General features: G+C 45.6%; 1 protein-coding gene across 2 annotated transcripts in view; it reads right to left on the bottom strand.

Moving 5' to 3' along the window:
• LOC141154944 (cytochrome P450 2F2-like) overlaps positions 1-27,073 on the bottom strand; it is a 157,597-nt gene that overhangs the window by 33,787 nt on the left and 96,737 nt on the right. For both annotated transcript variants that reach the window (XM_073641515.1, XM_073641516.1), the window contains 4 exons: positions 19,957-20,134; positions 19,455-19,617; positions 18,368-18,517; positions 17,349-17,509 (listed from right to left, as the gene is read on the bottom strand). In XM_073641515.1, the coding sequence (XP_073497616.1) occupies positions 17,349-17,509; positions 18,368-18,517; positions 19,455-19,617; positions 19,957-20,134 (652 nt within the window). The remainder of the gene's footprint in view (positions 1-17,348; positions 17,510-18,367; positions 18,518-19,454; positions 19,618-19,956; positions 20,135-27,073) is intronic.

Here is a 27,073-nt window from a genome sequence, read left to right as displayed (position 1 = left end):
CACAGCAACAGCGGTGCCGTCTAACACGCATCTGCAGCAGTGAGAAAATTGTGGCGATGGGGAAAATGGCTGGGTCTTATAGGGCAAGGACATGTGACATACACTGCCAATGACACATGCCCTTGCTTGTGTGAAAAAAAGCACTTCGCTCCGTGTGTGCGCTGCTGATAGGCTGACAGATTGCACCTCCCCACTGTAAATGCGGGAAAGAAAAAAAAATGGAGATCTTCATTATTCCTGCAGAGATCCATCCCCTGCCCCTCCCCCCACCCCGCTGTACACTCAAACTGCGTATTAACATTAATTTTCATCATTACTGAGAAAAAATCCAGTTATGATTTTGGTGCACGAACAGTTATCGAACATAACCTCGAACAGCCAAATTTTTCTCAAATCGTTCGTGTTCGCCGAACGGCTCGAACACCGCCCAAAACAGCTCGAATTTGAGATTGGCGAACAGTTCGAGTAGAACAACGCTCATCTCTACTAATAAACAACCAAATCCCTCCCTAGCTCAGCAGCACTTCTCCCAACACTGCCTGATAGCGGAGTAGCTTGAGACCAGCACAGCGGAGCCTGGTCTGATGACGCTGTGCAGCCAGCCAATCACTGTAATGCCACAACCAACATGGCTGCGGTATTACAGTGTGTGGCAGACAATCCCTGCATGATGATTGGCACTCTAAAGAGTGCTAAACATGCAGGGAAGGGACCCGAGCTCCCGCCAAGCAACCCCGGAAATACTCAGCGAGAGCCGAGCATCTCGAGCAGTGAAATGCCCGGGCAAGCACCGAGCAGTAGCGAGCATGCTCGCTCATCACTAGATACTATGTGGCTGGGAAATCGACCTTCCAGCAGATCAATAGTTTTTGCTATTAGTGTGGTCCAGACAGAGATACCAGGTCACATTTCAGCATAGAACTTTGTTGTGCGGATATTGTGCTCCATGCAGGACTACACCTTTGAAAATATAATATACGAGCTTGTAATTTTTTTGCGTAGAGACTCTGCTGTATACAGGGCTCATACACTGTAAAAAATTGAATTTCTTCTATTACTATCGTGATACATACAACAGGCCACATATCAGCTTGTAATTATTTTGTGCAGTGATTCTGCTGTATACAGGGATCTTCCACCGTAAAAATCTGATTTCTTCTATTAGTACCATGATCCATGATACATAAAGCAGGCCACATCTCAGCTTCAAATTCTTTTGTGCTAAGATTCTTCTGTGTCCAGGGCCCCACAGTAATACAACTAATTGTTTGTTTCTAATATCGTGCTCCATCTCTATCTGAGCAACGTAAGTGGGAAAAAGCGAGGTCGTGGTTGAAGGGGGAATAGGATTGGTGTTCAAGGTGGGGCAGGTGGTAATGTTAGTTAAAGCTCTAGTGAACCAACACCATCACATCATATCCAAAGATAACTGACAACTTCCGTTACTGGACGGGCTACTCCACTCCCTTTCTTTGGCAGCCGCACAGCGGTACGCCTTTTAGATGAAGGCCAGAAAGAGCATGTGCTCCAGCGGATGGCAAGTGCAGCATCACGTGGCCTGTCCTCCTCTTTCTCCACCTTAACATCACACAATGTACAGTCCTCAGAGGTGGCACCCCGATTACCCTGGTTTCCCCCCTCATCACAACTGTCCAACCGCCCAATTGACTGTAGGGAACCACAGATGGGTGAGTCTGCAGAGCTGTTCACACATTCTAAGCCATGGTCATCAGAGGTTAGCTCCGAAGATTCACAGACTCAAGAGGAGGAAAGCATCTGCACCAATGCCCCAAATTTTTTTTCTGCTGGATCCGGGGCAGGATGAAGTAGGGTCAGAGCAGAATTCTGACCCTCATCACCAGATGTTAACCCCCAGGGATGAGGTGATTCTGATGAGACTCAGATACTGGAGGCGCATGCAGACTGTACTGTGCTGTCAGGGCAGGAAGAGGAGGAGGGTGATTCTCAGAGCAAGGAATAGGAGAACAGAGAGGATGATGATGAGATTGTAGATCCCACTTGGTGTGAACCCAGAGACACACAGCTGAGTAGATCAGCTGAGGATGTGGAGGAGGAGGAAGACGATGAGGTCTGTGGCATAGACACAAAGTGATGCAACCACGACAAACACTGCATCCTCAGCCACAACTCTGGCTGTGGCCAGCAGCGGTCTCGTGTCTGCAGCTCGCAGGGGCGGCAAAGGTAGCCTCGCCTGGGCCTTTGACACCGCAAAGGATGAGCCAACTCACATTACCTGCCAAATTTGTAAAAAACGGCTTAGTAGAGGGAAAAATTGCAATAATCACTACTACATGCATGAACCGTTACATGCGCTTGTCTGGGAATCTTACTGTGATAAAATGCGAACCAGCGGGCCTCACCAATCATCAGCCGCCCCATCAATCACATCTACTGCTTCTTCCTCCTCAGTCACCATGCCAAGTGTTCTTACACAGGTCTCCGGTCACAGAACCTTCACTTGTTTACCCACTACAGTCAAGCTGAGTGAGAGCCCGTCAGCTGTAACAGAAGTGGATATGCCTGCTGTATTTGCTACACCGAGAACACCACATTTTTCATAATCCACTGTAACATCTGCGCTTGCACCTCACTTACGGTCCACCAGTTTGTTGTGTTCACCCTACTCCACCCTCTCTCAGCACAACAGCCAGCCCTCGGTCCTGCAGTTGTAGTCACGTAAAAGATTGTTTCCTCCTACGCATGACAAGGCTAAGAGGTTGAACTTCACCATCTCCAGTCTGTTGACCATGGAAATGCTGCCTATCCACCTGGTGGATACAGACGGTTTCCGAAAGCTGATGGCCATTGCAGTCCCCCAGTACCAGTTGCCCTGTCACCATTACTTCTCTAAGAAAGCTGTGCCTTGGCTACACCAGCATGTCGCAGACAACATCACCCATTCCTTTACTAAATCTATGTCTGCTAGGGTGCATTTTACCACAGACACCTGGACGAGTAAGCATGGCCAGGCTCGTTACATCTCATTGACTGGGTACTGGGTGACTCTGGTGGCTGTGGGGGCAGGCGGGGAAAGAGCTGCTCCACAAGTCTTGGAATCTCCAAGGCTAGTGGAACAAACCTCTGTATTTCACACTTCCTCCACTGCTGTCACGCAAGGTGTGGGAAAGACTTAGTGCAACATAAAGTTAAGAGGGAAAGGAAGCCCAGACTCTAAGGGGGGAGTGGAGACCTACTGGTTGATAGGATGATATTCTATCTCCCCTAACGTCCCTATATTGGCTCTTCACCAATCGCTGCACGCGTTCCTCGCCCTGTCTTTCCCTGGCGTTTGGCCCTGGCTAGGGATGATCACTAGTCGATCCCCACTGAACAGTAAAGACAACAAGGGAGGACAAACAAGGAAAAATTGCTTAGCTTTAGATGACTCCAGACAAATGCGCTCACATCCTCAAGCACCAGAGAGGAAGAATTGCTGCTCTCGCTCAAGCCTTCACAATGAAGGCTTGAGCGAGAGTAATGAATATCACAGGCAGCTCCCTCTGACACACAGCAGGTATTTATACACCCAGGCCAAGGTGTCTGTAATGCCAACCATAGAGATCTCATGCAACCAAATGTCTGTCACACCCATGACAGTACCCCTCCTCTACGAGTGGCCTCGGGACACTCAGGACCGGATTTCTCAGGATAAGAGGTGTGGAATGAACGAACCAACCTGGGAGCATTCACCTCTGATGCTGAAACACACATCCTCTCCTCTGTACCATATTTTTCCAGTTTGCCAAAAAGTTTTGTTGTTATCGCTTAATATCTGGATCACCTGCTTAACATGCCCCCATGTGTCTCAAAATCAGGTGAGTAAACCAAAATATCATCCAGATAAACCACCACAAACCTCCCCAGCAAATGATGGAAAATATAATTTATGTAATGCTGGAATACCTTAGCTCCTATAACCTGGCTGAATAAATCAGGAATCAGAGGAAGAGGGTATAGATCATGGATGGTAATTTGATTTAATTCCCATAAATCTAAATAGGGACATAGACCGCCATCTTTTTTCTTCACAAAGAAGAACACTGCCACCACGGGAAAATATGAAGGTCTGATATGTCCCTTCTCCAGACTTTCAGCAATAAAAGCCTTCATGGCTTGTCTCTCAGGTCCAGAAAGATTATTCAGTCTGGATTTCGGTAGCAATAGGACAGTCATAAGCATGATGAAGGGGCAAAAACTGACACCCCTCTCAGAAAAAGTCCTCAAAACCAGACAGAAAAGTAGGTAATATTTCCTTAGAGACAGTAGCAAGGGAAATATCTAAACAGTTCTCATGGCAGTAATCTCCCCATTCAATAATCTCCCTGGTTTACCAATCCACCAACATATTATGTTTAACAAGCCAAGGAATACCCAAAACAGTGTGGGTAGATTGTCCAGGACATAGCAAGGGATTATTTCACAATGAACTGACCCCACCCTCAGTTTTACATTGTCTACAATCTGAGTAAATGCTTTCTGTGCAAGTGGCGCTGAGTCGATGGCGAAGATGGAAATAGATTAATCTAAAGTACAGCAAGCAAGACCATGAGTGTTCACAAACTCGGCATCAATCATGCTGACTCTGGCTCCACTGTCAAATACAGAAATTTTCTGGTTTTGCTCTCTAGCACCACCTATGCTGTCAGGACAATGTGGGAACTGCAGGTTGGCAGCAAATGCACCCCTTGTTTATCCAACTCCAGACTACAAAGAGTTAATCAGGTCTCCTTTTGTTTAGGAATTAAAGGACAGGTCCCAACAAAATGTCCCTTTTCTCACAAAAAAAAAAACATACGCCTTTTTTCTTGCGACTCTCCGGTGAGATGAATGAAACAGAGACACCCCCTAACTGCATGGGTTCCTCCACCTCTTCCAGTACTGGTTCACCTCCAGACTGCTCCCCTGGCAGAGGTACACAACCCAGACAAGAAGGCCCCAGAGAAGGTGGTCTCACCAGTCTATTCCGTAGGCCTCTATCAAGACGTATGACCAAAGACATCTTTCAACCTTTCAGTAAGCCCCTCACAAAATTGACTTCAAAGGGCTGAGTCATTCCATTTGGAATCCGTTGCCCATCTACGGAATTCCGAACTGTATGTCTCCACTGACTAATTTCCCTGCTGAAGGCGACGTAGCCTAGACTCAGTCAAGGTGACTCGGTCAGGGTCAACATAGATGAGGGCCAGAGCCCCGAAAAACACCTCCATAGACTGGAGACAAACCGAGACCTGCGGTAAGAAAACGCTCAGGATTGTGGATCTCCCTGCTGTAGAGAGATCACAATTCTAACCCATTGCTCCTCATTTCCGGAGGAGTAAGGATGAAGTTTAAAATATAGTTTGCAGGCCTCCTTGAATACAAAAAATTTGTCCCTACCTCCTGAAATCCTGTCCTGGAGGGCAACCTTGGGTTCAGGCAGGACAGACCTACCTGCAGAGACCCCCACATTGGCGACCTGTAGCCACTGATGCTGCTGCTGAACCTCACCACGGAGGTCATTCACCTCCAGAGCCTGTGCAGCCACTCTGCGAGATCTGCAACTGAACCCATACCAAGGGAGAAAAGAGAAGAAAAAAAACGTCCACTCCCAAAAACACACAGAGAAAAAAAAAACAAAGTGTCAGTTTTTTTTTCCCTTTACAAAATGTGCTCGACCGGCAATAATCTATTTTTCAAAATTTTTTATTAATATGTATTGCTATTTTCCACAACTTATCCATTTTGTTTTTTTAATTCTGAACTCATGTGATTGTTGTCCATGTGCTCTTATTAGAAGTACATGCACACTGGCACATGAAGGGTTCTTTGAACCAATTATTAACTATTTAGCCTGTGAACCAATCAATCATTGTGAAACTTTATAAATGTTTTTTTTGTGTTCATATCCTTGTACCACCTGATGAAGATAGTTTGGCTATCGAAACGCGTTGTGCAGAGGGCTTAATAAATGTTTTTTAGCCCTATTTCTGTCTTTCAGTGATCAATCTAGCGCTCCACAGACCGCTTTTGTCCTTTTATATTTTACCGACCGGCGATAATGTCATACAAGGTGTGGGAAAGACTTAGTGCCACACAAAGGGAAGAGGAAAAGGGAACCCAAACTCTAGGGAAAGGGGAGAATGGAGACCTCCTAGGCTTGTCTAGTGTCAGCCTGTCTCCCCTAACGACCCTATATTGGTTCTTCATACGCCTTTCCCTAGCGTATGGCTAAGCTAGGGAAGGAAGGAGATGAGCACTAGTCGATCCCCACTGCACACTAAAGACAACAAGGGAGGACAAAACAGGGGGAAACTGCTTAGCTTTAGATGACTCCAGACAAATGTGCACACGTCCTCAAGCTCCAGAGAGGAAGAGATACTACTCTTGCTAAAGCCTTCACAAAGAGCAATGAATGTCGCTGGCAACTCCCTCTGATACACAGCAGGTATTTATACACCCAGGCCAGGGTGTTAATTAGCCGCTGGGTCCTAGAGACAGCCTCTAAGAAGATGTCTGCAATGCCAAACAGATCTCCTGCAACCAACTGCAGGGCGACTGTCACTTCTGACACACCCATGACACAAGGGCTGACTGCAGTGCTGAGAGAGGGTGGAGTAAGGTGAACAAGACAAACTGCTGGACTGTGAGTGAGGTGCAGGCGGAGATGTTCTGGTGGATTGAGAAAGATGTGATGTGCTCGTTGAAGCAAAAACAGCAGGCATGTCCACTTTCATTAGAGTTGACGAGCTCTCACTCAGCATGACTTGAGTGAGTTAACAAGTGGAGGTTCTGTGGTCGGAGACCTGCATGACAACACTTAGCGAGGTAACGGAGGAGGAGGAAGAAGCAGCAGATGCGATTGATGGGACGACTGATGGTTGGTGAGGTCCGCTGGTCCGTATTTTATCACAGTGAGATTGCCAGAGTAATGCATGTCGATTGCGCATGTGAAGATTCATGCATGTAGTAGTCAAATTATTATACTTTTTCCCCCTCTATTGAGTTTTTTATTTGCAAAGTTGGAGGATAACGTGCATTAGCTCATCCTTTGCGGTGTCAAAAAAGGCCCAGGCTACGCTACTCTTGCCACCCCTGCGAGCTGCAGACACGTGACCGCTGCTTGCCACAGCCACAGTTGTGGCTAACGATGCAGTTCTTGTTGTGGTTGCATAACTCTGTGTCTGTGTGGGAAGCTATGTAACCTCCTCGTCTTCCTCCTCCACCTCCTCAGATGAGCTACTTAACCGTGAGCCTCTGGGTTCACACCAAATGGGATCTACCACCTCATTATCATCCTCTCTGTTGTCCCATTCCTCACCCAGAAAGTCACCCTCCTTCCTCTTCCTGCCCTGACAGCACAGTACAGTCTGCTTCAGGTATCGGAGTCTCATCAGTATCACCTCTGTGTTGATGACACACAGATCTACCCTCTGGACCTGATATCACCTCCTTACTAACCAGAATCCCACAATATCTGTCTGCTATTTTATCTTTCTAAAAGTTAACATGGATAAAACTGAATTCATCATCTTTCAACCTCCCCCCCTCCCCAACTGACCTATCCATCAAAGTCAATGGTTGCCCACTCTCCCCGGTCCCACAAGCTTGATCCCTCCTTCAGACCTGAGATCCAAGCCCTTTCCACTTCCTGCTCACTCCACAATCCACACATTCTTCAACTATGAATCAGAAAAAACACTAGTGCACGCCCTCATCATCTCTCTCCACGAACAACCTCCTGCTCTGTGCCCTCCCTTCCAACACTCTCGCACACCTCCAATCTATCCTAAACTCTGCTGGCCAACTAATCCACCTATCCCCCCCACTATTCCCTGGCCTCTCCCCTCTGTCAATACCTGCACTGGCTCCCCGTTGCCCAGAGACTCCAGTTGAAATCTCTAACTTTGGCATTCAAAGCCATCCAAAACATATCTCCTTCATACATCGGTGACCTTGTCTTCCAGTACTTACCTGAACGCAACCTCCTATCCTCACAAGACCTCTTTCTCTACTCCCCGGTTATCTCCTTTTGGCACAATTCCATACAAGATTTCTCCCGTGCATCCCCTCTACTCTGGAACTCTCTACCCCAACATATCAGACTCTCGCCCACCATGGAAACCTTTAAAACATACCTGAAGACCTACTTCTTCTGACAAGTGTACAACCTGCAGTAACCCTCACACCTCCGTACCGCTCTACACTCACCTACTGTATCCTCCCCCATCATTTGTAGATTGTGAGTCCTCACAGGCATGGTCCTCTTTCCTCCTGTACAAGTCGGGGACTCTTTTGTTCAAGATTATTGTACTTGTTGTTTGCTATTTATTCCCCTTTTCACATGTAAAACGCCTTGGAATAAATGGCGCTATAATAATAATTATACTATTTGTACTGTGGGTCAATTGATGCCACTATTCCTGGTGTCTACCCCTGTTTTGGCAGCTTTTGGGCTCCTTTGAAGGTGTTGTGGATGCGTTTGGTTTTGCCTCCCATTAAATGCAATGGGATTCGGATATGTTTGGCAAACATTGAAAAATTCAGCCAACGGAACAGAATCGAACCTTGAAAGGTTCGCTCATCTCTACTTGTACAGCTAAAAGATCGAGCGGATCTGTTTGTTTGAAGGGGAATTACCTAAATAATTTAATTGCAGAGGGAGGAAAACTATTTTTACAAGAGCAATTCTTGATGCATTAAAAAGTGGAAAACAGGTTGCTATGGCTAATATTTTATATTATTAGTTAATTTTATATCTTGCTTTATCATTTAAACAATTTATATCTATATTTAATAACTATGTTTTATATTAGATTTATAAGTCTTATTCATAAAAAAGAAAGGAGACTGTGTTGTCTCTGTTAGTGTTGAGACACCACCGTAGTGTTCAAGTTCGGTTCGGTTCGTCAAACACCCGTATGTTCGCTGAACACCTTCGAACTCCGTTAAAACCAATGGCAGGCAAACAAAAACACATAGAAAACACCTTCAAAGGTGTCCAAAACCTGACAAACTGCTCAGAAGACACAACTAACACATGGAAAAGTGACAAGTACATATAGTCATGCAAAAAGAAAAGAGGTGGAGGAGTAAAAGGAGGGGGAGACACAGATATAGGCATGTCATGCCCTTCTAAAACCAAAAAAGTGCGAAGCTGACACGAACAGTCCGTTCCTGCCTGTGCGACTTCCGTGTCGCTGGGTTTGTGCCAGAGCTGCGGTGGACCCTGACGGCCAGCCCCCCTCTCCCAATACTGGTGTCTGTTCGCTGGTGGGTCGAGTGAGCCCCCCCTGCGGTGGAGGCAGGTCTAAGCTTTTTAATTTAAATTGTCTCTGTAATTTGAATGAGTACACTTCAAATCCTTTTACAAGGATCTATTGGAGGGCAAGTCTTATGCCAGCAGCCACGGGAATTTCAGATCCAGTAGCGTCCACTAAAGCTGCTGCAGTTAAAAAGCTTTTATAAGGATCGAGCTTGGTGGTCCACCGCAAGGCGTCCTACCACCAGTCCTAGCCCCTGTGCCTTGGGGTGCCTCCCCGATGCTCTTCACTGAGTGTCCCGGGGGCCCGAAGCATTTCCTTTGAAAAAATTAAGTGTCCAAACTACAGGCGGTGTAGCTTGCTTAACAGGTGGGATAATCCGCTGACTAGCAGACACTGCTACTAGGTCCAAAGTATTTCCTGGGCTAGATGCAGTTAAAAATTTGTAATTCGATACTCTCGTTGGATGCTGAGAAAGCATTCCATAAAGTCTCCTGGCACGCCATATATTATTCTCTTAAAAAGCTTGGGGTAGGGGTCTAGGGGACCCTTTTATAGCCCTGTATTGCAATCAGTCAGCTAGGCTGAAGATAAATGGAACATTTTCATCACCTTTTCATCACCTTTCATAATCACCAATGGGACAAGGCAGGGATGTCCTCTGTCCCCTCTCTTATACATCCTAGTGATGGAGCACCTGCTCTCATCAATTTCGCGATAACCCCAATATTAGGTGGATTGAGGTGGGAGGCACCGAGTACAAGTGCTCTGCATTTGCTGATGATGTCCTAGTATATATCACTCAATCCCATATATCCATCCCTGCTGTTATGGCTGAAATAGATCACTTTGTTACATGGTCAAATTTTAAAATCAAAGCAGCGAAGTCTGAAGCCCTCGATGTCTCCCTCCCCAAATCCATACAGGATTCCATCCAGTCCAACTTTCCCTTTGCCTGGCCCTCACAGGGTATCAAATACTTAGGAATTCCTATTCATAGAGACCTCTCCCATCTATTTTATCTTAATTTTGGGCCCTTTATTGAACAACTCCATAAAGATCTTACTTCTTGGACGGTGAAGGATTTTTCCTGGTTCGGCAGAATAAGTATACTAAAAATGAACGTCCTACCTAAACTCTTATACCTCTTCCAAACCATTCCCGTGGTAATTCCCTCAAATTTTTGGAAAAGACAACGCAGTAGCTTTTAGTCTCCCCAGGAGGACACAGGTGGTTGGCCCGGCCCGCTAGGCCGCATTGTAGCACAGTGAGCTTCGCACTGCAACTTATGCTTCATATCCATGTGATGGTTCGTGCATGAAGTACTCAAACTATGTATTTTTTGGCCTCTACTTAGCTTTTGGTGACAAATGTTACAGATAACATGAGTTGGGTCATCCTTAGCGATCTGAAAAAATGCACAGGCTATGCAAGGTTTAGAGCCCATGCGACTCTGCTACTAGCAATACTATCAAATGATTGGCTAGGCTAGATGCAGTTAAAAATTCTCATTAGATACACGGGCGGTGCAGCTTGCTTCGCAGCTGGGCTAATACGCCCAAAGTATTGGTAGACTCTATACTAAATAAGGAAGGATTCACTCACTGTGGTGGCCCCTCCGTGGGCCGTGGCGATTGGTGGAGATCTGGTGTATGATTATAGGAGAAAGCTCCTTAATAGAGAAAGTTGGTGGATTTATACTTTAAATACATGTGTACCAGCGGGTTTAAACAGACATGATTTGATGTATCATTAAGAGTGATCATTCATAGATTATTATATATATATATATATATATATATATATATATATATATATATATATATATATATATATATATATATATATATATATATATATATATATATATATATATATATTCCTTTTTTCTTCTTTTCCTTTTTGATTATTTACATTTACATGCATTGTTTCTATGCTATACGATTTTAACATGGTATGTGTGTTTAAATTTCTGATTAACTCAGCCTTGAACAGGTGCATAGCAGGACATGACATATAAATACCACTTCCTTGCTGTTTTTTTGCTATGCAATGATTAAGAACTCTTATATATATTGTGCAGAAAGAAGGGCGAAAGTCCGCCCAGGCGGGAGGAAATTAGAGTTTCATAACACATATTTCAACTGGAGAGGTATTAGAGGCCTGCAATGGCCACAGGTACTAATGGAGGTAATCAAGGTAGGGAGAGAGGCAAGAGGTCCGGTCATCTTAGTTATACAGGCCGGGGGAAACGACCTAGGTCATCACAAGAGCGCATAACTAATGGCAATAATGAAACTAGACACTGAGCGCTTCAGAGAATTTTTCACAAAACTAACTATAGTATGGTCAGAGATTGTGCCGATAGCGGTATGGCAAGGTGCGTGAGACATCACAGCCATCGAACGGACAAGGCAGGTAACAAATAGTCGGATGGCAAAATTTATAAGAGACAGAGGCTGTGTAGTGATAAGACACCGACAACTGGAAGGAGATAAAGCAGGCCTCAAATGGCCCGACGGTGTTCACTTAATGGATATTGGACTGGACATATTCCTGTCATGACTCCAGGACGGAGTGGAACAAGCGTTAAGAGTGATGGATGGGGGTCGGAGTCCTGCATACGAGTAAGCAGGATCCTTCATGGCCTGGAAATAGAAAAGGACATGTTGGAGAGTTACACTTGTTGGCCAACTTGCCGTTGCGGAGACTGGAGACACAGGGCATGCTGTAACAAGCTGAATTATTTTAGAAATAAAATGCATTTCTAATGGAATGAATATAAAGAGTTAATAAAGCTGTGACCGATCCTCACCCATCCAGTTGTAAGAGTTACATGATTGTATTGTCAATGAAAGGGGGGCGTTAGGGGGCTGAGCGTCTGGGTTTGGTTAGGGGTCCCCACAGTCTGCCTAGGCAAGATGCGTTTAAAAATCATTATTAGATACACAGGCGGTTCAGCTTGCTTTGCAGCTGGGTTACGTCATGTAAAACAAAGCAAGGGGACTCCAAAAAGAGTCTCCATTTTTTCCAAAAATTTGTGGCACAGACACCACTTAAGTGGCATCAATTGCCCCAGAGTTGCTTAAAATGGTTGGTTAGAATGAATACCACACTGCTACTATGCCCAAAATTATTTTCCAGACAAGATGCAGCTAAAAATTATTAGTAATTTGAAAGCTTAAAACGGTTGGTGAGGTGATTTTACGAAATCCTCAAGCTTTTACTCTCCCCAGGATGACACAGGGGTAGAAAAGTCCTTGCGGATCCATGATTTGTTCATCTTTATGAACGCGAGTCTGTCTACATCTCAGTGGACAGCCGCGTGCGCTTATCTGTCAGCACACCACCAGCAGTGCTGAACACACATTCAGACAGAACGCTGGCTGCGGGGCATGACAAGATCTCCAAGGCGTAAGTGGCGAGCTCCGGCCATTTATCCAGATTGGAAGCCCAAAAAGAGCAAGGGTCCAGTGACACAGTCATGGCTTCGATGTTCACTTGGAGATAGTCAACGCCTAGAGACGATGGTACAGGACTATGTGTCATACTTCTTGTCTCCTGTGGCCTTGCAAAGGTTGGGCTAAAAAACTGTGAAATTATAACGCAAAATTGCTGTTACCAGCAGATACTGTGTTACTGTTACGGTTTGAGTGATGAAGACTCGACAGTCCCACAGTTTGCAAGTTAGAACTGTGAGATTCACTACGTGCACTACTGGTGTTTTGTGGAGAAGCACATGTAAGATTCTGCAACAGTCTCTGCTGATACTCCTGCATGCGTGCATCCCTTTCGATGGCAGGAATTATTTCGGCAAATTTACTTTTGTACAGGGGATCTAAGAGTGTGGCAACCCAGTAGTCAGGATTATTTCAAATTCTGACAATTCGAGGGTCATGTTGCAGGTAGTGCAGCAAGAAGGCACTCATGTGTCTTGCGCATCCAGGAGCACCAAGTCCCTGTTGTGTTGGTGGCGAGGTAACAATCATGCTTCCTTCCTCTGCCCTCTCCCCCCAACCTCGCACAACAGAAATGTGATCAAGGTCTCCCTCATCTGATGAGTCTTCCATCAGTTCATCCTCCACTTCTTCCTGGGCTCCTGCACCTTCCTCACTAGTTTGGCTGCTACCATGCGCCCTGGTAAATCCATCTCCCCCACCCTCACATGCCTGCTGCCTTAGTGCTGCCGACCGTCTGGACCTTGCAGATGTTAGCCTTTCTGCATACAACTCCTCCTCCTCTACTTCCTCCACCTCCTCTTGTGCCACCACCTGACTCCGAATTCTGTTTAACATGTGCTCCAGCATGTAAATCACCGGAATAGTCATGCTGATAATGGCATAGTCAGCACTAAACATCTTCGTCGCCATTTCAAAACTGTGCAGAAGGGTGCATAGGTCCCTGATCTGAGACCACTCCTCCAGCGTGATTTGCCCCACCTCTGGATCCCATTGGCCCAGGCTATACGTCAGAACGTATTGCACCAGGGCTTGTCGGTGCTGCCACAGTCGCTGCAAGATGTGCAGAGTTGAATTCCACCGGGTAGGCACATCGCATTTTAGCCGGTGAAGTGGCAGACCCAACGACTTCTGTAGAGATGTAAGTCGCTGAGCTGCGGGATGCGAATGGCGGAAGTGAGCAAACAGCGACGGTGCCCTCTGCAGAAGGCCATCTAGTCCGGGATAGTGGCCTAAAAATTGCTGGACAACCAGGTTCAACACGTGAGCCATACAAGGCACGTGTGTGACATTGCCCCGGCGAAAGGCCGCACCGAGGTTTGCAGCATTGTCGCACACGGCCTTCCCTGGTTTCAGGTCCAGTGGAGACAACCATTCATGAAACTGGTTCTCCAGAGCTGACCACAACTCCTCAGCTGTGTGACTCACATTTCCCAGACATTTTAAAGTAAAAACCGCCTGATGACGTGGAGCCCTGCTGCCAGCATAGTAAGGAGGTGTGCAGGATCCCTTCTGCGCAGTTAGAAAGCGTGTGGCATGACCAGACAGGTTTTGGGTGCAGGTGGAGGACCGAGAGGAGGTTGAGCAGGCAGAAGCAGTGGAGGAACTTCGAGATAAAGAGGATTGACACACAAATCATGGGGACGGCAAGACTTGAACAGCAGCCCCTTGTCCTGCTGTCACCATAGTTACCCAGTGCCCAGTCAGCGACATGTAACGCCCCTGTCCATGCCTACTCGTCCAAGTGTCTGTGGTGAAATGCACCCTGTCACACACAGAGTTTCTCAAAGAAGCGGTGATGTTGTGTGTGACATGCTGGTGGAGCGCAGGCACACCTTTCTTTGAGAAGTAGTGCCAACTGGGCATCTGGTACTTGGGCACTGCGACGGACATAAGGTCTCGAAAATCCTCTGTGTCCACCAGGCGGAAAGGCAGCATTTCTGTAGCCAAGAGCTTGCAGATGGTGAAATTCAACCTCTTAGCTTTCTCATGGCTAGGAGGAAATGGTCTTTTACTTGTCCACATCTGAGGGACCGAGGGCTGGCTGTTGTGCTTAGACGGTGTTGCGAAGGATGTCCCCGGCAAGCTGCCGGTCTGTGAGGAAGATGCAGGCGGACATGTTAGGTTGCCTTGATCGAAAGGTGGTGCTCTCGATGTCGGAGAGCGCTCAACACCAGCTGGTGTTTCCACCTCCAAAGAAAATGATGACCTGCCAATCACGCTGGCTGTTGCGGGTAAAGAGGTGGCAGGTCTGTGTCCCAAAGCAGGTGTGACTGCTGTCCCCCCAGTGACAGAGGATGAAGAGGCCGCGGATGCACAAGATGGGGCAGTCTGTGGTTGGCCCAGCCCGCATTGTAGCACTGTGAGCTTCCCACTGCAACTTATGCTTCATATCCATGTGACGGTTCATGCATGAAGTACTCAAACTATGGATTTTTTGGCCTCTACTTAGCTTTTGCTGACAAATGTTACAGATAACACGAGTTGGGTCATCTTTATCGATCTGAAAAAATGCCCAGGCTATGCAAAGCTTAGCACCCATGTGACCTGAAGAGCCACCAAGACTTGTGGTCAGAGGCAGAGTTGTGTTTGAGGATGCAGTTGTTGACGTGCTTCCAGTACTATGTCTCTGTCTAGGAAGGCGCAACCTGACCTAGTCGTCACTAGCATCCTCCTCCACCTCCTCTGCTGACCTCATCTCTTGGCTGACTGTGGGTTGACAGTAAGTGGGATCTCCAACCTCATCATCATCACCCTGTGTGTTCGCACACCCGTCGTCCTCAGAACCAACCTCTTCCTGCCCTGACAAAAAAATAAATTTGTCGCGCCAATCAGGTATTTGAGTCTCATCATCATCTTCCTCATTAACTCCTGTTGGTGGAGACACAGTTTGGGAATGAGGGTCTACATTATGGTCAGAACCTTCTGCGTCTGGTCCTGGATCTGACTCAAAGATTCTGGGCATCAGTGCAGATCATTTCCTCGTCTGGATTCACAGAAGCTCTGGAGCCGACCTCTGATTCCCAGGCTGTAGTATGAGTAAACAGCTCTGCAGACTCAACCATCTGTTCTACCCCATACTCCGATGGGCAGCTGGAGACTTGGGAGCTGTGAGGAAGCAAGTGCGATTGGGGTGACACCTCTGAGGACTGGAGTATTTGTGATGTTGAAGTTGAGGTGGAGGAGAGCCCACTTGAAGGAGCACTTGATATCCGTTGAAGCACCTGCTATTTTTGTGCCTCATCTGGAATTTGTAGCTATTGGCGTGGCCGTAAGAAAGGGATCTTATCACATTGTCTGCTAAAAGAAGTAAACATCTTAGTTTGGCTGGAAGATGGTCTTTCTTCTGCAGATGTTACTGTTGCTTTAACACCTACCCCACGGACACAACCTTCTTTTCCCTTCCCAACACGCCTATTCCCCTTTCCACCAGCAGCAGGCCTTTTTCCACTCATTTTGGTGGTTAACTAATTGACAACTCTGGAGTTGTTTGCACAAAAAACGATGGATGGGAACAGAGCAGAGCTGAGTGGCCAAACTGTGGTATTAGCCCAAAAGGATTGGCTGGGTTAGATGCAGTAAAACAATTTTATTACATACACAGGTGGTGGAGCTTATTATAGATGGACTAATAGAATGAGTCCCACACACTGCTACAAGCCCAAAATTATTTTCCTTTCTAGATGCAGCTAAAAATTATTTGTAATTTGCAAGCTGGTGGAGCTTAGTATAGATGGCCTAATAGAATGATGCTATTCCCAAAAGGTTTTACTTGGCTAGGTGCAGTAAAAAAAAAAATTGTATTCTATACACAGGTGGTGTAGCTTGCAACACAGATACGCTACTCCACTGACTAACACACACTGCAAGAGGCCAAAAAGGATTTGCTTAGCTAGATTTAGCCAAATGCTGTGAAAAACACTTGCACAGCACTGGCACAGACCTGCCTGGCAAAACGTCCTAGGAAATGCTGTAACCTAGTCCTCAGAAGGACTGCGATTACAACTAGTCCCTACTCCCAAGCTCTCTGTATTTTTCTGAGAAAATTGGCATGAAATTAACACTGAAAGTATAGCGCACACAGCAACAGCGATGCCGTCTAACACGCAGCTGCAGCAGTGAGAAAATGGTGGCGATGGGGAAAATGGCTGGGTCTTATAGGGCAAGGACATGTGACATACACTGCCAATGACACATGCCCTTGCTTGTGTGAAAAAAAGCTCTTCGCTCCGTGTGTGCGCTGCTGATAGGCTGACAGATTGCACCTCCCCACTGTAAATGCGGGAAAGAAAAAAAAAAATGGAGATCTTCATTATTTATGCAGAGATCCATCCCCTGCCCCTCCCCCAGCTGTACACTCAAACTGCGCATTAATATTGATTATCAGCATTACTGTGAAAAAATCCAGTTATGATTTTGGAGCACGAACAGTTATCGAACATAACCTTGAACAGCCGGATTTTTTTCAAATCGTTCGTGTTCGCCGGCATTGAGAGCTGAATTAAACTAGTTTTAGGGAATTTAACAGAATCCATACAATGGTGCACAGAGGCTATGCTTTGGTGTATTAGAGCTAAATCATAATTGTGAAGTAGATGAAATTTCCTTTGAAATCTGAGTTAATACTTACTACTCCCCAGCGTGTGCTCGAAATATGGAAGATCTCTTGAATACATTTCACAAGATTTTGGAAATTTTCATCCTTGTATTCAAACCGGCTGCCGAACACCACAGAGCAGATCACATTGGACACAGAACGTAGCAGTGGGTAATTGAGATTTATTGGGGATCCTAAAATAACAAACAAATGAGTAAATCGCCAGTTCGAGGTGCACAGAAGAATCTTGTCATGGTTTTTAAATTGAGCACCTAAATTGCTAATTTTGCCTTTCAACCCAGTTAATTCTTCTCTTTTCTATTTTCTCTGCTCTATGTAGAAACAGGAAGTCTCTTTTCCTTCCATGAGTCATTCCCCTCTTCAACTCCTGACCCAGCTGCTCCCTCCTCCCCTCTACCAGGGACTTTGAATGGATATATAATTGTAGTTCCAATGATGTGTAATGCAGGGAAAAAGAGACTTCATTTTTCTATATAGAGCTTAGAAGGATTCAGCAAGTTTTTTATTCACATGACGTCATAGACCTAATGGAAAAGAGAAGGATTAACTGGGTAGAAAGTTAAAATGAGCAATTGTAAGTACACAGTGCCATACAATATGATTATTGAAATATATCAGGAGGATAAAAACTTTGATGGGAGGAGTGCTTCTTTAATAAGCAGTACAGTGAATGCTTCAAAGACTGGGGTACTATGATGTAATATATTCGGGTTATGGGATATTTAACTTGGGAAACACCGAATTTTTAGTAATGTAGAGTATCTTATGTTCAATATAAGCAAGATATTCTATTAGTTATATAGATTGGTTTCCGAAACCTTCCATCAATGTAACAGCTATATGGCCAACCAGGCACAACTTCCAATACTTACAGATTTAAAAACAAAAAGAAGGATTTTTATTGATGCTCTATGTCCTGCAAGTCTATGTGATTAGTATGAAGTGTAAATTTTGTGTGACAGATTCCACTAAAGCCATGGAGAAAAAAAAAGGTATAGATGCTATATATTACCAGAGTTATTAAACTTTACCATTATCTTTTCTCAGAACTTCAGTTAGATTCATAGCCTCTTCTCGTATCCTCTCCTCAAAACTCTTCTTTCCAACGCCAAAACTACCCAGGGTCAGCACCACAAAGCGTCTCATCTCCTTCCATTTCTCACCATTACTGAACGCAACCTCTGTGTCATACAACAGAACAAAATATTCTATATCAAGGCAAATTCCACAAGTTCCTACTATTTAAAGATACATGCAAGTCAATAAGAATGCTCTCTTATAAAACTCAAGGACCCACCCACAAGGATCAATGGTTAATCAAGATTAACATTTTGCAACACAAAAAATCAATTGTTTAGTCCGACGACATGTGAGATGTAACAGATGTGTACTGTGAGTATACAAAATATATAACTCATGTTTAGTACTCGGCTTCAACTAAAAAAAGTTTATTAGAAAGGAATCATCTTCATAATTTTTGGTAAAAAATAATGTTTTATGGCTATAAACTAGTGTGGATTTCCCCAGTATGTTCCTGTACAGGACTGGACACAAAAAGCATACTTTTTTTTAGCACAAATTCACCGTTTCCATGATTACTAAATTATTTATCTTCTTAATAATTTTCACTGGAGTCCAGATTATCTGCCTGTAACCTTCAATGTTAAAATACTCTTAGTTGATTCTTATTTAAGCAAGATCAGTACCTCTTTTTTTTTTTTAATCCAGGGTGTCTCTTGTTTTGGAGGACCAATCGCATCTATGCATGGTATGGACAGCCTATTAATTTTAAAAAGAACCATGTAATACTTCATATTTCCTGTGCTGGTGCTGTAGGGAAACTGAACATTCACTTTCTGATTTCAGCACAGTAATTACAACCAACGGATGGCTGGGGTTGCAAGCAATGATTCCCTGATCAGCTTCCTGGTGGAGCTTTCTTACTAAGCCTTAGGTGAAAAAACCCTTTAAATGCAAGCTATTGGCTAAGCTCCTTCACTATATTTGTTTAATTCTTCTGAATCCTCAATTGGAATACTTTGGGAAGAGATCCATAAAATATGATGAAAAGAATCAATAATACAAAAAACAGTAAACTTCACCTGACTCAATACTCACCATCTCCTTTGGTAAAGTCGTGGAATGAAGCATAATAGCCTCGACCGCTGAACTCTTCTGCTTTGTCAATAAAAGTTTCTTTGACAGCTTTAAAACTACATAGCACGATAACTGGTTGGGTCCCCTCATATACTGTAAATATGTCACCATATTTTTTCGACAACTAGGAAAAAATAGAGAATGTGTTCAATGTGACAAGTTACAATCTGATTGGATACTTTGATAATGTTCCATTCATGACCAAAGAATATTCTACAGATCTCTTGGTCTGGCTAAACATAGTGAAGGTAGTACTCTTGTAATATTTAAAACCAAGGTCTGACTTTGTGTAATTGTACACTTAAACATTCAAAAATATATTTTATCAATAAAACGTTTGTCCCATTCAAGAGCCTCACTATAGCATTGAGAATTACAAAAGTATTGACTTCATTCCTTGGTCAACCAATTTCTAATAAGAAGCCTTATAGTGTGCAGAGAGTTTTTCTCCATCTCTACTCACATCCATGAGTGACTTCACAATATCACCGAAGTTCATCAAGTGAAGAGTGCCGATGATGGGTAGAGGAGTTGGTCCCGGAGGCAGCTTGGACTTTTCCAACAATATCTTAGTATAATTAGCCATCACACTGGTTATAAGAATCACCAAAAGGACTGTAGCAATTGTGTAGAAATCCATTCTGTGGATATAAATTCAGTTTTACAATTTTTATAGAGGCTCCCCATTGTTTCCACACCATTCATGTACATAAATTTGTCATTGAAGACTGACCTAAAAAGCCAGCAGAAATTTCAACTGTCTCCAACTGCAGTTACAAAAGATGTAGGAATGAGGCGTCTCCTGAGGCTCGTTACAACTACCACGCCTCCAGGGCCGGCAAACTAGGCAAATGTCTAGAAGCCTCACCCACAAAGGCTTCTGCAGCCCCTTTATGAAGTGCACAAAGGGTATGTGCAGCATTAATTACAGGGAATAATGTTATACATCCTCTGTAATCTACGCCCGTCTTTCTCCCTCTTCCCGGCAGTGTTGAGTCAGAAGTTAAGAGTGAGGGGAAGGGTCAGTGTGTGGGTCGCCAAGGCAGGAAGATGCTGTGTCTTTCCCCCTCCTCATCATCATCATGGCTAACCCTAAACAACAGCCCTGGGATCTGCACGAGTGAAGCAGCAGGTCCTGGTAAGTATGTCATATTAATATATAATCTATGTGTGCAAATATGCGGTATACAGTGCATGGGTGTCTGTATATGTGTGTATTGCAAGTGTACTGGGTTGTGCACGCGTCTTCTTGTGCAAAGTGGCTTCGGAGATAAGTGGCAGTTATTTCAGAGGCAGTTAGTCAGGGCAGGAGTCAGGTAACCAACACTTTGACCACTTTCTCTCTTTTAACTATGTTTCTGTTAGCTCTCACTTTTTCCGCTATAGTCCTCCACTTTCTAGTAACCCCTCAAATCCCTACACCTAGTAAGGAACTCTTCATCTCTCCCTCTATCCTCCCCATTCATCTCGCCTCCTCCTCAGAATTATTCCTCAACATTCAATCCTGGATCTCCATACACAGACAGCCACCTCATGCTCTCTCTTGCTCCCACCTGCTAACACTTTCTCTGCTCCTCCTCACTGCTGGAGATATCTCTCCAAATCCTGGTCCTCCTCGCCATATCCCCACAGTTACTTCTACCTCCTATCCACGACCTTCCACAAACTGTCACAACCCTTCTAACCTCATACCCATCCAACTAATCCCCACTTCCTCAGTTGCACTAACAGGAGCTCTATGGAACGCTTGCTCCGTCTGCAACAAACTTTCCTACATCCACAACCTTTTCATTACTAACAAACTTTCCTTCCTCGCCATCACTGAAACCTGGCTCACCCCCTCTGACATAGCCTCCCCAGCTGCACTTTCGTATGGTGGCTTCCACCTTTTCCACACACCCCGCCCCAACGGCAAACATGGCGGAGGCGTAGGTTTTCTCCTGTCCGATACCTGCGCTTTCACCCAAATCTCACTGCCACCCTCCGTTACACTCCCCTCTTTTGAGGTGCACTGTGTGCGCATCTATTCCCCCTCTGACCTCCAACTGGCCATCATTTACCGACCCCCAGGGCTAGCCACCACTTTCTTAGACCACTTCACCACCTGGCTGCTTCACTTCCTTTCCGCTGACATCCCCACTATCATAATGGGCAACTTCAACATCCTCATTGACATTTCCCACTCGTCTGTCTCCAAGTTCCTATCCCTCTCTTCCTCCTTCGGCCTTGCTCAATGGTGTTCTGCAGCTACTCATAAAGATAGCCACACACTGGACCTCATCTTCACCAGCCTCGGTTCCCTATCTAACCTCTCTAACTCACCTCTCCCTCTCTCTGACCATAACCTCCTCACATTCTCTACCCGCTCCCCTCCAGGTGCACAATCCCCACTCCACAAACTTACACACACTAGCAGAAACCTCAAACATCTTGACCTAAACTCACTCTCTGAATCCCTCCTCCCTCTTACAGACATAAATTCCTTACACAATGCAGATGTTGCTGCTAGAGATGAGCGGTGTTCGACTCGAACTGTTCGCCAATCTCAAATTCGAGCTGTTTTGGGCGGTGTTCGAGCCGTTCGGCGAACACGAACGATTTGAAAAAAATTCGGCTGTTCGAGGTTATGTTCGATAACTGTTCGTGCACCAAAATCATAACTGGATTTTTTCTCAGTAATGCTGAAAATTAATGTTAATACGCAGTTTGAGTGTACAGCGGGGCGGGGGGAGGGGCAGGGGATGGATCTCAGCAGGAATAATGAAGATATCCATTTTTTTTTCTCTTTACCACATTTACAGTGGGGAGGTGCAATCTGTCAGCCTATCAGCAGCGCACACACGAAGCGAAGTGCTTTTTTTCACACAAGCAAGGGCATGTGTCATTGGCAGTGTATGTCACATGTCCTTGCCCTATAAGACCCAGCCATTTTCCCCGTCGCCACCATTTTCTCACTGCTGCAGCTGCTTGTTAGACGACACCGCTGTTGCTGTTGCTGTTCTATACTTTCAGTGTTAATTTCAAGCCAATTTTCGCACAAATCTACAGATAGCTTGGTAGTAGGGAATAGTTGTGATTGCAGTCCTTTTAAGGACTAGGTTACATCATTTCCTATCACTTTTTGCCAGGCAGGTCTGTGCCAGTGCTGTGCAAGTTTTTTTCACAGCATTTGGCTAAATCTAGCAAAGCAAATACTTTTTGGCCTATTGCAGAGTGTGTTAGTCAGTGGAGTAGCCCATCTGTGTTACAAGCTACACCACCTGTGTATAGAATACACATTTTTTTACTGCACCTAGTGAAGTGAAACCTTTGGGGCATAGCATCATTCTATTAGTCCATCTATACTAACCTCCACCAGGTTGCAAATTCAATATAATTTTTTTCTGCATCTAGCTCTGAAAAAATATTTCGGCTTCTAGCAGTGTGTGGGACTTGTTCTATTAGTCCGTCTATACTGACCTCCATCAGGTTGCAAATTCAATATAATTTTTATCTGCATCTAACCCAGCCAATACTTTTGGCCTAATACCACAGTTTGGCCACTCAGCTCTGCTCGATTCCCATCCATTGTTTTTTTGTGCAAACAACTCCAGAGTTGAGAATTAGTTAACCACCAAAATGAGTGGAAAAAGGAATAGGCATGTCGGAAAGGGGAAAAAAGGTTGTGTCCGTGGGGTAGGTGTTAAAGCAACAGTAACATCTGCAGAAGAAAGACCATCTTCCAGCCAAACAAAAATGTCTACTTCTTTTAGCAGACAATGTGATAAGATCACTTTCTTACGGCCACGCCAATCGCTACAAATTCCAGATGAGGCACAAAAACAGCAGGTGCTTCAACGGATATCAAGTGCTCCTTTAAGTGGGCTCTCCTCCACCTCAACATCACAAATACTCCAGTCCTCAGAGGTGTCACCCCAATCGCACTAGCTTCCTCACAGCTCCCAAGTCTCCAGCTGCCCATCTGAGTATGGGGTAGAACAGATGGTTGAGTCTGCAGAGCTGTTTACTCATACTATAGCCTGGGAATCAGAGGTCGGCTCCAGAGCTTCTGTGAATCCAGATGAGGAAATGATCTGCACTGATGCCCAGAATCTTTGAGTCGGATCCAGGACCAGACGCAGAAGGTTCTGACCATAATGTAGACGCTCATTCCCAAACTGTAACTCCTGTTGGTGGAGACAATGAGGAAGATGATGATGAGACTCCAATACCTGATTGGAGCGACAACTTTAGTTTTTTGTCAGGGCAGGAACAGGTTGGTTCTGAGGACGACGGGTGTGAGAACACACAGGGTGATGATGATGAGGTTGGAGATCCCACTTACTGTCAACCCACAGTCAGCCAAGAGATGAGGTCAGCAGAGGAGGTGGAGGAAGAGGCTAGTGACGACGAGGTCAGGTTGCGCCTTCCTGGACAGAGACGTAGTACTGGAAGCACGTCAACAACTGCATCCTCAAACACAACTCTGCCTCTCACCACAAGTCGTGGTGGCTCTTCAGGTCGCATGGGTGCTAAGCCTTGCATAGCCTGGGCATTTTTTCAGATCGATAAAGATGACCCAACTCGTGTTATCTGTAACATTTGTCAGCAAAAGCTAAGTAGAGGCCAAAAAATACATAGTTTGAGTACTTCATGCATGAACCGTCACATGGACATGAAGCATAAGTTGCAGTGGGAAGCTCACTGTGCTACAATGCAGACTAGCCGGCCGGGCCAACCACCGTCTGCCACATCTTGTGCATCTGTGGCCTCTTCATTCTCTGTGACTGGGGGGACAGCAGTCACACCTGTTTTGCGATGCAGACCTGCCACCTCTTTACCCGCAACAGCCAGCGTGATTGGCAGGTCATCATTTTCTTTGGAGGTGGTAACACCAGCTGGTGTTGAGCGCTGTCAGACATCGATAGCACCACCTTTGGATCAAGGCAACATAACATGTCCGCCTGCATCTTCCTCACAGACCGGCAGTTTGCCGGGGACACCCTTCTCAACCCCGTGTAAGCACAACAGCCAGCCCTCGGTACCTCAGATGTGGACAAGTAAAAGACCATTTCCTCCTAGCCATGAGAAAGCTAAGAGGTTGAATTTCACCATCTACAAGCTCTTGGCTACAGAAATGCTTCCTTTCCACCTGGTGGACACAGAGGATTTTCGAGACCTTATGTCCATCGCAGTGCCCCAGTACCAGATGCCCAGTCGGCACTACTTCTCAAAGAAAGGTGTGCCTGCGCTCCACCAGTATGTCGCACACAACATCACCGCTTCTTTGAGAAACTGTGTGTGACAGGGTGCATTTCACCACTGACACTTGGACGAGTAGGCATGGACAGGGGCATTACATGTCGCTGACTGGGCACTGGGTAACTATGGTGACAGCAGGACAAGGGGCTGCTGTCCAAGTCTTGCTGTCCCCACGCGTTGTGCGTCAATCCTCTTTATCTCAAATTTCCTCCACTGCTTCTGCCTCCTCAACCTCCTCTCGGTCCTCCACCTGCACCCAAAGCCTGTCTGGTCATGCTACACGCTTTCTAACTGCGCAGAAGGGATCCTGCACACCTCCTTACTATGCTGGCAGCAGGGCTCAATGTCAGGCAGTTTTTACTTTGAAATGTCTGGGAAATGTGAGTCACACAGCTGAGGAGTTGGGGTCAGCTCTGGAGAACCAATTTCATGAATGGTTGTCTCCACTGGACCTGAAACCAGGGAAGGCCGTGTGCGACAATGCTGCAATCCTGGGTGCGGCCTTTCACACACGTGCCTTGTATGGCTCACGTGTTGAACCTAGTTGCCCAGCAATTTTTAGCTCACTATCCCGGACTAGATGGCCTTCTGCAGAGGGCACGGTCGCTGTGTACTCACTTCCGCCGTTCGCATCCTGCAGCTCACGACTTACATCTCTACAGAAGTCGTTGGGCCTGCCACTTCACCGGCTAAAATGCGATGCACCTACCCGGTGGAATTCAACTCTGCACATGTTGCAGCGACTGTGGCAGCACCGACAAGCCCTGGTGCAATACGTTCTGACGTATAGCCTGGGCCAACGAGATCCAGAGGTGGGGCAAATCACGCTGGAGGAGTGGTCTCAGATCAGGGACCTATGCACCCTTCTGCACAGTTTTGAAATGGCGACGAAGATGTTTAGTGCTGATGATGCCATTATCAGCATGACTATTCCGGTGATTTACATGCTGGAGCACATGTTAAACAGAATTTGGAGTCAGGTGGTGGCACAAGAGGAGGTGGAGGAAGTAGAGGAGGAGGAGTTGTATGCTGAAGGGCTAACATCTGCAATGTCCAGACGGTCGGCAGCACCAAGGCGGCAGGCATGTGAGGGTGGGGGAGATGGTTTTACCAGGGCACATGGTAGCAGCCAAACTAGTGAGGAAGGTGCAGGAGCCCAGGAAGAAGTGGAGGACGAACTGATGGAAGACTCATCAGATGAGGGAGACCTTGATCACATTTCTGTTGTGCGAGGTTGGGGGGGAGAGGGCAGAGGAAGGAAGCATGATTGTTACCTCGCCACCAACACAACAGGGACTTGGTGCTCCTGGATGCGCAAGACACATGAGTGCCTTCTTGCTGCACTACCTGCAACATGACCCTCGAATTGTGAGAATTAGAAATAATCCTGACTACTGGGTTGCCACACTGTTAGATCCCCAGTACAAAAGTAAATTTGCAGAAATTATTCCTGCCATAGAAAGGGATGCATGCATGCAGGAGTATCAGCAGAGACTGTTGCAGAATCTTACATGTGCTTTTCCACAAAACACCAGTGGTGCACGTAGTGAATCTCACAGTTCCAACTTGCCAACGGTGGGACCGTCAAGTGTTCAGCACTCAAACCGTAACAGAACCACAGTATCTGCTGGTAACATCAATTTTGCGGAATCATTTCATCACTTTTTTAGCCCATCCTTTGCAAGGCCACAGGAGACAAGAAGTCTGACACACAGTGAACGCCTAGAGACGATGGTACAGGAGTATCTCCAAGTAAACATTGAAGCCATGACTGTGTCACTAGACCCTTGCTCTTTTTGGGCTTCCAATCTGGATAAATGGCCGGAGCTCGCCACTTACGTCTTGGAGATCTTGTCATGCCCTGCAGCCAGCTTTCTGTGTGTTCAGCGCTGCTGGTGGTGTGCGGACAGATAAGCGCACGCGGCTCTCCACTGATAATGTAGACAGACTCACGTTAATAAAGATGAACAAATCATGGATCCGAAACGACTTTTCTACCCCTGTGTCATCCTGGGGAGAGTAAAAGCTTGATGATTGGTTAAAATCACCCTACCAACCGTTTTAAGCTTTCAAATTACTAATCATGTTTATCTGTGTCTTGGCTGGAAAATAATTTGGGCTTTGTAGCAGTGTGCAGCACTGAATCTATTAGGCCATCTATAATAAGCTCCACCAGATTTAAAATTACTAATCATGTTTATCTGTATCTTGACTGGAAAATAATTTGGGCTTTGTAGCAGTGTGCAGCACTGATTCTATTAGGCCATCTATACGAAGCTTCACCAGATTTAAAATTACTAATCACGTTTATCTGCATCTTGGCTGGAAAATAATTTGGG

This window comes from Phyllobates terribilis, unplaced genomic scaffold, assembly GCF_046119375.1.
Source record: "Phyllobates terribilis strain yellow unplaced genomic scaffold, ASM4611937v1 Scaffold_7__3_contigs__length_470593459, whole genome shotgun sequence".
Taxonomy (NCBI): Eukaryota; Metazoa; Chordata; class Amphibia; order Anura; family Dendrobatidae; genus Phyllobates; species Phyllobates terribilis.
Note: the sequence above shows the minus strand (reverse complement) of the source record. Positions and strands in the feature narration are given on the sequence as shown.